The sequence below is a fragment of the Anas platyrhynchos genome, chromosome 2 (genome assembly GCF_047663525.1).
Source record: "Anas platyrhynchos isolate ZD024472 breed Pekin duck chromosome 2, IASCAAS_PekinDuck_T2T, whole genome shotgun sequence".
Lineage (NCBI taxonomy): Eukaryota > Metazoa > Chordata > Aves > Anseriformes > Anatidae > Anas > Anas platyrhynchos.
In genome coordinates, this window is record NC_092588.1 from 104,945,819 (window position 1) to 104,960,223 (window position 14,405).

The following is a 14,405-nucleotide window of genomic DNA, read 5'->3' on the forward strand; positions in this document are numbered from 1 at the left end:
AATATCAGCATTACTGGAAGCAATCTGGTAACTAAATATCCAGCAACTATTTTCAAGAAGTATTTCAGAAGATCATGAAGACAGGCTAATATCCAATTGCCTGACAAGACTCTTAAAGACATGATCTCCAAGTCGATTGATGCTTCTCCTCCTGATCACTCCAGGCCAGTAGAATGGCTTGGTTCTGCAGCAGCTGGGAGAAAGAAGACAGCTTGCCTAGAATCCTTTCTCTTCTTTATGTACTTTTGATTCTAGAACTGCTCAGAGTTAGTTCTAAAGGAGACAGATTTTTTTGCTCAGTCAGCTGACATCCGTCGCTTAGATTTGCTTTCCTAACCTGTGTCAAGGACACCTTTGTAAGGCAATGAAGAGCTTTATAGTTTTCCAAGGTTTATCAATGGTGATTTCACAGAATCACAGAATCACAGAATTTCTAGGTTGGAAGAGACCTCAAGATCATCGAGGCCAACCTCTGACCTAACGCTAACAGTCCCCACTAAACCATATCCCTAAGCTCTACATCTAAACGTCTTTTAAAGACCTCCAGGGATGGTGACTCCACCACTTCCCTGGGCAGCCTGTTCCAGTGTCTAACAACCCTTTCAGTAAAGAAGTTCTTCCTAACATCTAACCTAAAACTCCCCTGGCACAACTTAAGCCCATTCCCCCTCATCCTGTCACCAGGCACGTGGGAGAACAGACCAACCCCCACCTCACTACAGCCTCCTTTAAGGTATCTGTAAAGAGCAATAAGGTCGCCCCTGAGCCTCCTCTTCTCCAGGCTGAACAAGCCCAGCTCCTTCAGCCGCTCCTCGTAGGACTTGTTCTCCAGGCCCCTCACCAGCTTCGTCGCCCTTCTCTGGACCCGCTCAAGCACCTCCATGTCCTTCTTGTAGCGAGGGGCCCAAAACTGAACACAGTACTCAAGGTGCGGCCTCACCAGAGCCGAGTACAGGGGGACGATCACCTCCCTAGCCCTGCTGGTCACACTGGTTCTGATACAAGCCAGGATGCCGTTGGCCTTCTTGGCCACCTGAGCACACTGCTGGCTCATATTCAGCTGGCTGTCCACAATCACTCCCAGGTCCTTCTCTGCCTGGCAGCTCTCCAACCACTCATCTCCCAGCCTGTAGCTCTGCTTGGGGTTATTGCGCCCCAGGTGCAGGACCCGGCACTTGGCCTTGTTGAACTTCATGCAGTTGACCTCAGCCCATCGGTGCAGCCTATCCAGATCCTCCTGCAGAGCTTTCCTACCCTCGAGCAGATTGACACATGCGCATAGCTTGGTGTCATCTGCAAATTTACTGAGGGTGCACTCAATGCCCTCGTCCAGATCATTGATGAAGATACTAAAGAGGACCGGCCCCAGCACCGAGCCCTGAGGGACGCCACTAGTGACTGGCCTCCAACTGGACTTGACTCCATTTACCACGACTCTTTGGGCCCGGCTATCCAGCCAGTTTCTAACGCAACGAAGCGCGCGCCAGTCCAAGCCAAGAGCAGCCAGTTTCTTGAGGAGAATGCTGTGGGAGACGGTGTCAAATGCCTTGCTGAAGTCAAGGTAGACCACATCCACAGCCTTTCCCTCGTCCACCCAGCGCGCCACTTTGTCATAGAAGGAGATCAGGTTCGTCAAGCAGGATCTGCCTTCCATAAACCCATGCTGACTGGGCCTGATCGCCTGCTTGCCCTGCAAGTGCTGCGTGATGACTCTCAAGAGGATCTGCTCCATGAGCTTCCCTGGTACTGAGGTCAAACTGACCGGCCTGTAGTTTCCCGGGTCTGCCCTCCGGCCCTTCTTGTAGATGGGCGTCACATTTGCTAGCCGCCAGTCAGCTGGGACCTCCCCCGATAGCCAGGACTGCTGATAAATGATGGATAGGGGCTTGGCCAGCTCCTCTGCCAGTTCTCTCAGTACCCTTGGGTGGATCCCATCCGGCCCCATCGATTTGTGCACATCCAAGTGCCGTAGCAGGTCACCAACCAGTTCTTCGTGGATGGTGAGGGCCACATCCTGCTCCCCATCCCCTTCCACCAGCTCAGGGAACTGGGTATCCAGAGAACAACCAGTATTGCCGCTAAAGACTGAGGCGAAGAAGGCATTGAGCACCTCCGCCTTTTCCTCATCTCTTGTAACTAAGTTTCCCCCCGCATCCAGTAAAGGATGGAGATTCTCCTTAGTCCTCCTTTTTGTGCTGATGTATTTATAAAAACGTTTTTTTGTTATCTTTAACGGCAATAGCCAGATTGAGCTCCAGATGAGCTTTGGCCTTCCTAATTTTGTCCCTGCACAGCCTCGCTATATCCTTATAGTCCTCCTTAGTGGCCTGCCCGCTTTTCCAAAGATTATAAACCCTCTTTTTTCTCCTAAGCTCAAGCCACAGTTCTCTGTTGAGCCAGGCTGGTCTTCTTCCCCGCTGGCTCGTCTTATTTCCTCTCTCCTTTCTCCATTAAGCAAAAAACAATTAATTTCCTCAATAATTTAAACTACAGGAATGTCTTTTCCTTTTCTTCCTCTTCCTCTTCTTCTGACTCTGACTCTGACTCTGACTCTTCCCCTTCCTCTTCCGCTTCCTCACCAAAACTCATGTACTGCAAAGTGCAGAGTGGGCAGCCACCAAGGAAAGACCCATTTGCCATTTGCCTCGCCATTTGCCGAGGCGATCGGCTCCAGGGCAGACGCGTTCTGCAGCGGAGTGGGGGATCGGGCCAGGCATGGCTAATTTTTCCGGCATCGAGCCTACTTGAGGGAGCCACCAGGACCCGGCAGCCCTCGTGAGGGAGGCCGATGAGGCGTAGGCAGAGCCAGCAGCGTCAGCGGCGTGTATTTAAATCGGGCGCCACTGCCATTTCACTGCCATTTGCCGAGGCGATCGGCTTTGGGGCAGATGCGGGGCAGTTAGTTAGCTCGGCAGTTAGTTAGCGCGGCAGTTAGTTAGCGCGGCAGTTAGTTAGCTCGGCAGTTAGGGCAGCAGTTAGTTAGTGTGGCAGTTAGCGCAGCAGTTAGGGCGGCAGTGCGAGCAGGCAGGGCAGAGCACTCTCCCCCGCCAATACGAACAGCTCCTGTAATGACAGCCGTTAGCTAGGCGATAATGGTCTCCAGCAGGCACGGTGTGCTCTCCAGGAAGTCCGTACACACCCAGACCGACTACCCGTTAAAAAATGCAGCAGTTCAGGTCACCGGATGCAGGGAGTGCCTGAGCCTGTTCCTGACATCGGCGGGAGGCAGAGAAACTGCGTGCGTGAGGTGCGAGCAGGTGGATGACCTGGTCCGCATGGTGGCGGAGCTCAAGGAGGAGGTGGACAGGTTGAGGGATATCAGGGAGTGTGAGCGGGAGATAGACTGGAGGAGCGATTCCCTGCAGGGCCTCAAGGAGAGGTACCGAGGTGAGAAACCCCAAATGGGGGTGGACCCCCTGCCCTGTCGCCATCGGGCAGAGGGAGGGGATCTGGGAGTTGAGGAGGAATGGAAACAAGTCCCTGCTTGACATCGCATGATGAATTAGGACTAAGCCCATTCATCTGCTTGCCCGATGAATGGGCTTAAGTTGCGCCAGGGGAGTTTTAGGTTGGATGTTAGGAAGAACTTCTTTACCGAAAGGGTTGTTAGACACTGGAACAGGCTGCCCAGGGAACTGGTGGAGTCACCTTCCCTGGAAGTCTTTACAAGACCTTTAGATGTAGAGCTTAGGGATATGGTTTAGTGGGGACTGTTAGTGTTAGGTCAGAGGTTGGCCTCGATGATCTTGAGGTCTCTTCCAACCTAGAAATTCTGTGATTCTGTGACCCAGAGAACTTTGGAGACAGGGTTTTATTGAATGGAAGGAAATTTTGGCATTAATAGCCTGGATGGGCAACCCTCGTCCCATTCGTGCTGAAAGGAGGGCCCTTGCTGGATTTCTCCATCTGGACCCTTCTGTGTGCTGGATGGCCTCTCTGGTCCCTTGCTGACATACATTGGCACTGTCCTTCGCATCTGCAAAGTTCAACAAAGACCTCTGTAGTTTTGCATACACAGAGACATACAGAGCAACACTGCAACTCTGTTCAGGACAGAAATGAGGGGATCTGACGCTGGCTGGAGACAGCAGGCCTGTGATGCAGTCCCTGTGATGCAGTCCCAAACCCTGTGTCCACTCCCATTCCTGAATACTGTGTTGCGGTGCTAATAGGCCTGGCGCTGAGGCAGGCAGGGTCTGGGACCTCGGGCTGAGCAGGTATCGACCCCGAGGGCAACGCTTCTGGCGGTCCATATTCTGGGAGGAGAAGGATGGACTCTGGCTTGAGAAGGGAGAGCCAAACACGGGATGAACGCGGCTGCCGACCCTTCAGTTTGCAGCTGCCTGAGCCCCACTGTGAAACGTTCTCCCCAGTGCCCTGCGGCTGGAAGGGGCGTCTGTTGTGAGGCCTCCCGCTCCACAGCTGGCTGCTCTCCATGCCACGAGGTCCATCAGGAAAATGCTTCTCTGCACAGTCACTACAGGAGCCCAGGGCACTTACCCAGCTTGACTTCCTCTGCCTCGGCCCAGCGGGGGGTGCAGGCTGGTGACCCATTTGCCAAAGCTGTTGGCAGCTCTGCGCCTCTTTTGCTGACCGATTCCACCGCAGCACTGCCAGCTCACTGCAAGCACACAGCGGGACGAGGTGGTGTGAGCACCTGGAGAGCACTCCCAGACGGGGCTCCCAAGCAGGCCGTCTGCTGGGGCTGCAGAAGGCCGGTGCCAGGAAAAGCCCCTCTTTCCAGCAGGGCTGGGGGAGTGGGAGGAAGGGCATTGCATGGGAGGAAATACTGCCCGCATCGGGAGAAATTTACCACTTCAGCTGCTCCTGCAGATCCCTCTCTGCATCCTTCTCTCCCTGTCGCTTACGGGCCACCTGCCCTATGATGCACGTCGCCACCTCCCTTAGGGTCCCATGTGTCCGTGCAGAAAGAGTCCTGCAGCAGCAAGGACAAAGTTGCTCTCACCATTCAGCTGCGAAACCCCTACCTCTTCCCTCAACCAGCCACCCTTTCCCGGCGATGCCCCATTTGGCTGCCCTGGGCTGTGGAGAGGGCCCTGGCATTGGGCTCTAAGCCAGGTCAGACTTCCTTCGACTTCCCAGGGCTCCGTAAACAACCCCATGGCTCAGGGGCTGGCTTCCTTGACCCACAGGTGCCTCAGCACCACTCCACTACCCCAGGCCTTGGCTGCAGCTGCTGCACACTTACCGCTTAGGGGGAACAGGGCTGTCCTCCTGGGTTCTGGGTGGCTCTTCTTCATCCTCGTCCCACTCCCCCATCATTCTCTCTATGAGGTCAGGGCTCGACTGCCCTGAGTCGCTCTCAGACAGAGAGCTGGACGTTTCCTCCTCAGAGGAAGAGGATTCCTGCACAGGAATTACACTCATTACAACAGCCCTGCAGCGCTGTGCTGATACTTCCCAGCATGCAGCTCCCTCCCACCGTCCGAGGCACCCTCCACACCACTTCTGACAGGGACCCCAGGGGGACTGCAAAAACAACCAGCACAAGGCCATCGGTGCGCTCCCAGGGTCATGTCCCAGCACTACCGGGGTTTTCTTAAAACTCCCTGTTGGTCTCTCTTGCTCAGCAAAGGCAGCAGCCCCCCACCCTGCAGTGCTGCAGCAATAGTGCTACTATGGTTGAGTGCTAGAATCACAGAATTGCCTAGGTTGGAAGAGACCTCAAGATCATCGAGTCCAACCTCTGACCTAACACTAACACCTTGCAGTCTCAGTTTCCCGGTGGGGAAGTGCTCCTTTAGTGCACAAATTCAAAGTACCTCGGTTGTTGGCGTCTCTACTTCGCTCTCGGTATTTGATGTGCTTGGTTCTGGGCTACGTGGCTTGGGTTGTTTCTTTTTAACTTCCTGCAGCTCTTTGTTCTTATTTTCCTCATCAGCCAAGAACTTCTGAATGTGTTTTGGAAGCTTCTCCTCAATCTTAAAGCACTTTTTCTAGAGTATAAGCAAAATACAAACACAGGCAGTTAGTAATGCTGTAGAGGGAGGGCTGGGGTGTCTCCCCCCTTCCTGCACTCTCTTCCACCCTCTCAGTCTTCTGCCCTTCTGTCAGCTCAGGGTTGCTTCCATGCTCCTGCAGGCTCAACCAAAGAGTCACCTAAAGAGCCCTTCAAAAATGTCCATGCAAGCTAAGCGACCATGGGGCTAGAAGCAACCTGACAGCTGGCTATCCCACCCGGGCAAGCCATGCAGTGATATTGCCATTGGAAGCATCCCTGGGTAAGCTCTTTGGGTGTGTTTCAGGAAGATCATGGGAGCGAAAAGCATCTTCTCAAATGACACAGTAAAGGGCTTCTCTTCAATTAAGCACCCAAAGAAACAACTCAGTGGTCACATGAAGGCACAAGTCAAGAATGTTCTGTGAATCAGTGTCCATTGAGTGATGCTATTCTACAGTTAAGTTAGACATACGTTCTGCAGCAATCCTTTCCACGTACCTCTTTCCTCTGCTCAATAGTTTTGGAAATAAAGTCTACCATCCTGGGAGTCACTTGAGGAATTACTTTCTTTTCCTCTTCCTCTTTCTTTTCCTTCACAGAACTCCCCTGGATGGCCGGAAGCTTACTGCAAAGACACAATGGGACAAGGTGACCAGAGTGTGGGAGGAGCTGGTTTTGCATCATCTGCTTCCAAATGGTGCATCTGCTTCTGCTGCAAAAGGCTGTAGAGCCCCTGAATGCTTGATCTGGTCTCTGTCACGTCTCTCCGAGAGCTTGAAACAGCCTGGGTGGTTGAGAACCAGCCCAAACCAACACTCGATAGTGTCCAAAAGATGCTAGGAGAACACCTGCACTCTTCCACCATCGCTCCTGGGGTAGTCTCTTCAGACATCGAGACAATGAATGTGCTCATTGCAGTCTGAGGGAAGGCAAGACCTCCCAGTCCTGCAAGGAGCTGTTTCCATTAGTTACCCAGCTAAGAAACGATGCTGCAAGATGCTTGCCATGCAGCAAGAAATCACAAGGTAGTGGGAGGTGGGATAGCTGCACTTTGAGCACATAGAGCTTCTGCATCCAGGAGAAACTGCACTCCTACACAGGCAAGAGCAGGGCAGCACCCTCACTTGTCTCTCCAGGAGTCTCACCTGGCATGACGCTCTGTCTTCTGAGCTTTCCGGCTGCTCTCTGACTTCACTGTCAGGGCAGGTAACCTCTCTGGAGAAAGTGTTGCTCGACGAAGGAGGCGCTTCTTGGGAAGATCCTCTGGAAAGAAGAAAGGAGACAACTTCAGTAAACCAACTCTGTTGTTATGGTAATAGAGTGCCAATTCTGCCCCAGTTCCAGCAAGAATGACATGCAGATCAGCTCAAGCCTGTGGCAACACCATTGGCAGGGGCCATTTTTGTCACTGTGGAGCCATGTTTCCTGAGACCTCGTAGGCCTTTTCGGACACTCTCTTTCTCCAGCTCTTTCTTCCTGGCTACACTGCACCATTGTTCCCTGGGGAATACCATTTTGATACCCTAATCTCTACCATGTGCTGAAATGGGGGACTCTCTGGGAGATGCCCATTCCCTCAAAGAGTCGTTCTGGGGTGGGGAATCGCTTAGGACCAGAGGAGACAGCTCTTGCATCTGTTCATCAGTCCCACGCACACACATTTGCTACAGAGGCATGCTCACAAGAGAGGCAGTGTTTGTGAGGCATCTGAGAGCATGGAAGGAAGCTGAGTCAGAGTTTTCCGGGGTTTGCAGCACAGGCCGGGTAGTGGAGGCTACAGGAAAGTTGTCCTTCAGCACTCGCGGTGGACATTTGTGGTGCAGGGCTGTCCCGCAACCTTGTTCCACAATGGCTTGCTCGAGCTTTCCCACCATGGGATGGAATCACAGGAGGTGTCTCAGGCTTTTTCAGGCACTCTGTGGTAACCTCTGATCTAATCACCTCCAGACAAGAAGGAAGGAATCCTACACCCCCTACAAGTGACCCATGGGTCCCTTACCTTTCTTGCCTCGCTCTCCTCCTTTTGTCTGGCCTCCTTCTTTGCTGGGCTTCACTTGTCCTCCCAGACTCACTGTCGTTTGTTCTTTGCTGGGCTTCACTTTCCCTCCCAGACTCACTGTCCTTTCTTCTTTGCTTGGCTTCACTTTTCCTCCCAGACTCACTGTCGTTTCTTCTTTGATGGGCTTCACTTTCCCTCCCAGACTCACTGTCCTTTGTTCTTTGCTTGGTTTCACTTTCCCTCCCAGACTCACTGTCTTTTCTACTTTGCTGGGCTTCACTTGCCCTCTCAGATTCACTGTCCTTTCTTCTTTGATGGGCTTCACTTGCCCTCTCAGACTCATTGTCTTTTCTTCCTTGCTGGGCTTCACTTCCCCTCCCAGATTCACTGTCATTTGTTCTTTGATGGGCTTCACTTGCCCTCTCAGAGTCACTGTCATTTGTTCTTTGATGGGCTTCACTTGCCCTCTCAGAGTCACTGTCATTTGTTCTTTGATGGGCTTCACTTGCCCTCTCAGAGTCACTGTCATTTGTTCTTTGATGGGCTTCACTTGCCCTCTCAGACTCACTTTCACCCTTGGCTTCTTAAACACTTTCTCGAGTTTGTACCTGGAAGGAAGAGGAAGGAACCATGCTGAAGATAGGGCACTGTGCCAATGTTCTCCTGTCCTTGTTGTGAGCATGGCTGACCTTGCAATAATCCTGCCTGCTGCTTCAGGGGAAAAACTTATTCCTCTCTAACTCAGCACCATCCAACACATAGCTACCTCTAACTCATAGCTCACAAAGCAACGTGCAACCCCAGCAGACTCAAGCTCCCGTTTGGACATGGAACTATTCCTCCTCTAGCCCGTGGGCCCAAGGGGAAGGCAATCTCGCTTCACAGGAGAAAAGAACCAGTGGGAGAATGCTGATGGAGAACGAGCCCAAAAAACTCTCTATGTCTATAGCAGCACAGTCATCTAAAGCACTACTGCTGTCCCACGTTTCTCCACGGAACTCCCTGCAAAACAGTCCTCCCAGCACTGAAGAATACCGTCACAAGCACAATCCACAGGGCCCAGCAAGGCAGCCCTCCCCCCAAGCATGAGCTGAGAAGCCGATCTCTTTCTCTGCTGAGAGCAGCAGGAACAAGCTTACTCACATTGGAAAGACAATGACACATCCAGAAGTGGTCTGAGAAGCAGCAGTGTCGAGGTGAGAGATGATGGAGTTGTTCATCTCTGGCATCTGCAATAGAGAGAAACAAGTGACGGGCGATGGGGACACTGGCAAGGGCTGGCTGCTTGGTCCACCTTAGCCCCACGGAGAGCTGCCTAAGGGCTCCAGCCTCAGCAAGCCTGGCTCTGCCTGCACCTCCACTCCCTGCCCAAGCACTGGGCTGCGCGGTGATCCCCACTGACACGCTGGCCTTTTGCCAAAAAGCAAGACCTCTCTCGGGGAGATCTCTTGCAGAGCCAGGCCACTGCCTGCAAGGGAAGTGCTCTACAGGGCCTGCTTTCCTGCAGACCACGAGGAGCCCAAATGGCTGAAGAAGCACGACAGGCCAGGAGAAAGCAGCCACCCAGTCCCTGGAAGGCATTTCAGAAGACATGGGTAGAGCTGGGAAAATGAAAATCCTACCATGAGAAGAGCTTCCAAAGTATCTGTTGTCCCATTCAACTTTTCCAGAAAGTCTTCATAGAATTTCATTTTAACATCCTTGCCCTCGATGATCAGCATGCCAATGTCTCTCCAAAGGAAGGCGATGTTCTGCCTGTCCTCTATGCAGACACGGAAGAGACGCGTGCTCCTTTCTATGCAAAGCCGCACTAAGCTCTCAGAAACATTGTTTTCTGAGGCGATCTGAGCATACGGCAGTTCCTCAAAATGCGCGTAGCCTGGAAAACAAGGGAAGAGGAACACGCGCTCTTAGAGAGATGCTAAGCTGGCTAAAATCAAAGGTCAGAACTGGCAGGAAGAAGATCCTTATCCACAGTTTTTGGTGGGGAAAAAGGTGCTAGGACCCACAGCAAGCTGAATGGTGCCAGGCCATGGTAGTCTTGTCCACATGCAGTGTGCTGCTAATCATTAGACAGGAACACTCCCAACCACAGACCCAAGTTCCTGGTGCCACAGAGGGTCCTCAGGTAGCTGTGGCAGTGGAAGCAGCAACTGGAAGTTACAGGCCTTGTGGACTGGGGGTTTTGGAATGAGCCGCATTTTGCAAGCTTTTTCTGCTTGCAAAGAGGTGTTCAGAGCCAAGAAGAGCTCTGGCATTTGCCTGTACGAGGCCTACTACAGCAGCATGTGGGAGGAAGTGTTGAAACACCATGGGGCAAGAAGACACGTTTCCAGTAAAACTGGAATAAAACCTGTTGTTGAAGCAGGTCAAAGAGAATGAAGTGTTATGCTGCACTGTCAGCTGGTGATTATTTAAAATACTCAGAGAGACTGGTTCCGTTCCACACCAGGCACGCTTTGACAAGCTTTTCCCTGGTTGTGCCACCAGGTCTGCGTCACCAATGGACAGCAGAGCACAGCTCTCACATTCTGCTGCAAGGGCAAACACCACTTTCAGTCCTCAGTCTTCCTACCTGGAACGTCTATGTAGTCGTATCGGAGGTCATTGTTGTGCACAATAGCCTTAGCCAGATGAAACACGGGTCTCTCAACAGTCACGATGTCCTTTTCCTGGTTGGCCACTTGCTCTGTGACAACTGTGAATGTTCCAAGACCAGGAATGTGGACAGCCTGAAACAGAAGAGGGTGGATGAGAAGAAGCTTTGCAGGGACAAAGAGATGATTTGCCAGAGAGCGGGGAAGGCGCTTTGTGCCCTATCCACACCTGAGATACAACTGAGCAAGACGGGTTCCTTGGAGAGCTGGGAGAAGATGTGGACAGCCTGGACTTTTCCTTCTCACCCCCCATCCCCAAGGAAGAACCAGGAAGTGAAGGAAAAGCCGACACACGTCCTTTGGCTCACTGAGATACAAGCGGGCTTTCCACACTTGGAACTCCCCTTGGAATAGTACCCCTGCCCAGTTCAGTAATCAGCTCTGGCAATGGGGGACTCAGGAAGCCCCAGGAAAAGTCCATCCCTTTTTCTGAAATTTGGGCCTGGACCTCACAGTGCATCTCAATTGACAGCGGAGCCCGTGGCCCAGCAGTGCATTACTGAGGCCTTCTGGGGCACTGGTCCTGCTTCCAAAGGAGGGAAGAATAACTGCTCTTGATGACAAAGTGCTCTCATTGCTTCATGGAACATCATGGTGTGAGGGAAGAAGAAGCAAGTCTCACCTGGTGGAGAGCCAGCTGTTGACTCAGGTAATGGGATGCGCTGGCCCAAATCTTAGCAATCTCTGGAAAACCAAGGAAAACACACGTCATGCTCTCTGACAGCAACATCAAAGCCACTCAGCACACCGCTATCCAAGGACCGATGCATTTCTAATGTACACTCTACAGGTGTCTTCTCGAGAGCCCAGCAGAGGCAGCACGACTCCTCAGGCTGCCCCAAAGAGGGCTCCTTGCCTTTCAGGTGCAGCTTTCCAGGAGTGACCTATCCCCAAGGCCAACCTGGCAGTGGACTGTCACACCACTGAGGGCACGGTGCTGTGTTCAGTGGGACTCTAGGAGGCTCAGGGCAGGCCCTGGTGTCTCCCCAGCAGGGAGCAGCTTCCCCATGTCCCCTGTGTATTGACAGGTGTCAGCAAAAACATGCTCAAAAAAGGAGGGACATATCAGAGAGCACAGAACTCAATTGTCTCACATAAGGCGTCCCAAAGGCAAAACTACCTGTTAATAGGATGTTACAGTTATGGCAGAGGAGAGGATTGGGGAACATATGTAGCCTGCTTCCTCACGGAATTTTTGGGTGCTTTTGAGTGTGCTCAAGAGAGCTGTATTTGCTGTCATTTCTCTGTCGTGTGCTCTTAGACTGAAGTGAATGGGGCAAATTTATCCGCAGTCAGCACATTCTACGTTTGCCACTGCTCTTTTCAAGTAAACTGCTTTGTAGAAATACTATTCTTTTAGTCAGCTTGTGGCAGTGACAAGCGGCAGGAAATCTGCCATTTCTTTGGGGCAAAAACTATTTCATCAGAGAGTTTGATATGCTGCGGATGTTGTGGTAATAAAAGTCTAGTAAGTAACGATTCACAGAATCACAGAATCATCTAGGTTGAAAGAGACCTCCAGTATCACCTAGTCCAACATCTGGCCTAACACTAACAAGTCCTCCACTAAACCATATCACTAAACTCTAAATCTAAATGTCTTTAAAAGACCTCCAAGGATGGCGACTCACCACTTTCCTCAGAAGCCTAATCCACTGCCTAACAATCCTTTCAGTAAAGATGTTCTTCCTAATAGCCAACTTAAACCTCCCCTGGTGCGACTTTAGCCCATTCCCCCTCGTCCTGTCACCAGGCACGATTCTCTCAATAGAAATAGCTGTGTCTTTTATATTTAAGATTCTACTCTATCAACTGAACCTTCTGCAGTTGCATACAATTGTCCTTCTCTAGTGTATCTCCCCCAGTCTTTCACTTCTAGTCATGGAAGTGGACAGAGGAGCTTTAACACATGAGTATATGCAGATATATGTGCAGCTTCCCCACATCACACCTCCCAGCACAGTGACGCTGCACAGCCCACAGAGCCCTCCAATTCTTCCAGCCAGCCAGGAGCTCAGGGTGGGCAGCGCCCACTGCCAGGCAAGGAGCAACCCTCAGGACTGGCAACTTTTTTTCTGGGGTACCGTAGGGAATACAGGGGCTGGGTCAGTAAAAAAGCCCCGGAGCGCCAGCTGCCAAGTCAGTCCCTCAGCCCTACGGCATGGTCAAGGAGGCCCTTTCCTGCAGACACCAGGCCTTCGCAGCCACCCCCACTGGCCTCAGGGGCTCCACACCAGTTTTCAGAGATGTCATTGACCCTGACAGCCCTCGTGAATTTGGGTCTTACCAGAATTTATGAGCTTCTCAATTGTTGGAGGCATGCAAGGCGCAGGGAAGTATTTTGCCATCTTAGTTCTACCCCTGCTGTGGCCTCTCACACCACCTTCTCCTCACTGCAAAACAGCTCCTCCGAAGCAGAGCAGTGGCAAGAGCAACTCTCTGGAGAGTGCCTCGAGTCCCCTCAGCCTCTCAGAGACAAGTGGGATGACGTGTGGCGACCCCAGGTTGAAAGGTGGCAGTCACCATTGTGAGGTAGGAATGTCGCACTATGACGTCAGACGGTGTCACAGAGGGGCTGCAGCGACCCTGCCCGGGCACTGCCCAGGGGGGACTCCGTAGCAGGTAGGGGCTGCAGGGGGCATTTGGGGGAGCTGCCTCCACCTCACTGTCTCCTGACCATGAGGGCTCTCCCCAGGCCGTAAGCGCTCATGGCCTGTAACTGCTGGTGGGTTTCTTTACCCAAAACCAAAAAGCAGAAAGCAGACTAGACCCACACAGACGTGACAAGAGAGACATGGAGACAATGAGAAGAAAGAAGCCTCCCAGGCACACTACTCGATGGCCTATGGAGAAACTACAGGCACCACAGGTGGAGCTCTGCTTTCTGTCCTGCAGCCATTATGGCTGCCTGGGCCCAGGAAGCCCCACCAGATGAACATCCCACCTTTTGAGCACAGACATTGCCTGGTTCAGCCATGGATCTGCTAGCAACATTAAGGGGGATGTTGTGGAAGGGGCCACCTCTCTTTTAACCTGTTCACTGTGACAGTGCCAGGGAGCCCAAGGACCCCTCAGCTGGGACGTGAGGGATGAGCAGTGCCACTACCAGCACTGTGGCAGCCCCTGTGCAGCCAGAGCTCCTCCAGACCATCGGGGCAGTGTCCTCCTGCTGCCTGCGGGGGTCCGAGTCCCGCTGCAGCTGCAGCCACTGCCACTGCTGGCCTGGAGCACCTGCAGAGCCCAAGCAGGGTGTGGGTGCCCAGCAGCTTCGGGGTGCCTTCCCTCCTGTTGCACAGCCCGCTCTCAAGCCCACTGCTGAGAGCATTGTCCTGACCCAGGTGTCTGGAGAGGAGCTTTTGGAGGTCTGCTCAGCTCCCCTGCGCAGCACGGTGCCTGCACAGCTCTGGGTAGCCCTCACAGTGCTGGCCTGGGCACCCCGCAGCACCCTGGCTTTGCAGGCCTCTGGACAGTTTTGACCTGTGAGGGGACTGGTGCCCAGAGCTGCCCCAGGCAAAAGCCTGCTTCTCTTCCTCTTCCTCCTGTTCCCTGCAGTGTCCCTTCCAAAGAGGGATTTGCAGCCACAGCAGGGTATGCGGCCATAGACCAGTGTGTGGAAGTGTGCTGGCCAGCAAGAGCGGAGCTGCAGGCGAGCAGGTACAGCTGTGGCCTCAAGAGAGAGCTGCCCTGGGAGCCGGACTGACAGTCAAGCCCTCCCTCCTCGCTGGCCTTTCCCTGCTCTATCAAAGTTCATCCGCTGCAAAGTGCAGGGTGGACAGCCTCCAAGGAA

At 52.9% G+C, this 14,405-nt stretch overlaps 1 protein-coding gene across 1 annotated transcript; it reads right to left on the bottom strand.

Annotated features, from left to right (window-relative positions):
* Positions 1–3,796: 3,796 nt before the first annotated feature.
* On the bottom strand, positions 3,797–13,039 carry LOC140001654 (uncharacterized). Its single transcript, XM_072033964.1, has 13 exons — positions 12,906–13,039; positions 11,241–11,302; positions 10,537–10,693; positions 9,584–9,840; positions 9,105–9,190; positions 7,962–8,569; positions 7,108–7,225; positions 6,461–6,587; positions 5,784–5,957; positions 5,210–5,367; positions 4,814–4,936; positions 4,501–4,621; positions 3,797–3,976 (listed from the first exon to the last, which is right to left on the bottom strand). Exons 1-13 carry the CDS (start codon positions 12,964–12,966, stop codon positions 3,812–3,814), a joined length of 2,217 nt encoding a protein of 738 aa, XP_071890065.1. The 5' UTR covers positions 12,967–13,039; the 3' UTR covers positions 3,797–3,811.
* Between the last annotated feature and the right edge of the window lie 1,366 nt (positions 13,040–14,405).

Coding starts and splice junctions, on each gene's coding strand:
- LOC140001654 (XM_072033964.1), bottom strand. CDS start 12,966: ATGGCAAAATACTTCCCTGCGCCTTGCATGCCTCCAACAATTGAGAAG. Junction 4,622..4,813: donor CTGCAGGAGCAGCTGAAGTG/GTAAATTTCTCC, acceptor GTGTGCTTGCAG/TGAGCTGGCAGTGCTGCGGT. Junction 3,977..4,500: donor GGCAGAGGAAGTCAAGCTGG/GTAAGTGCCCTG, acceptor TGAACTTTGCAG/ATGCGAAGGACAGTGCCAAT.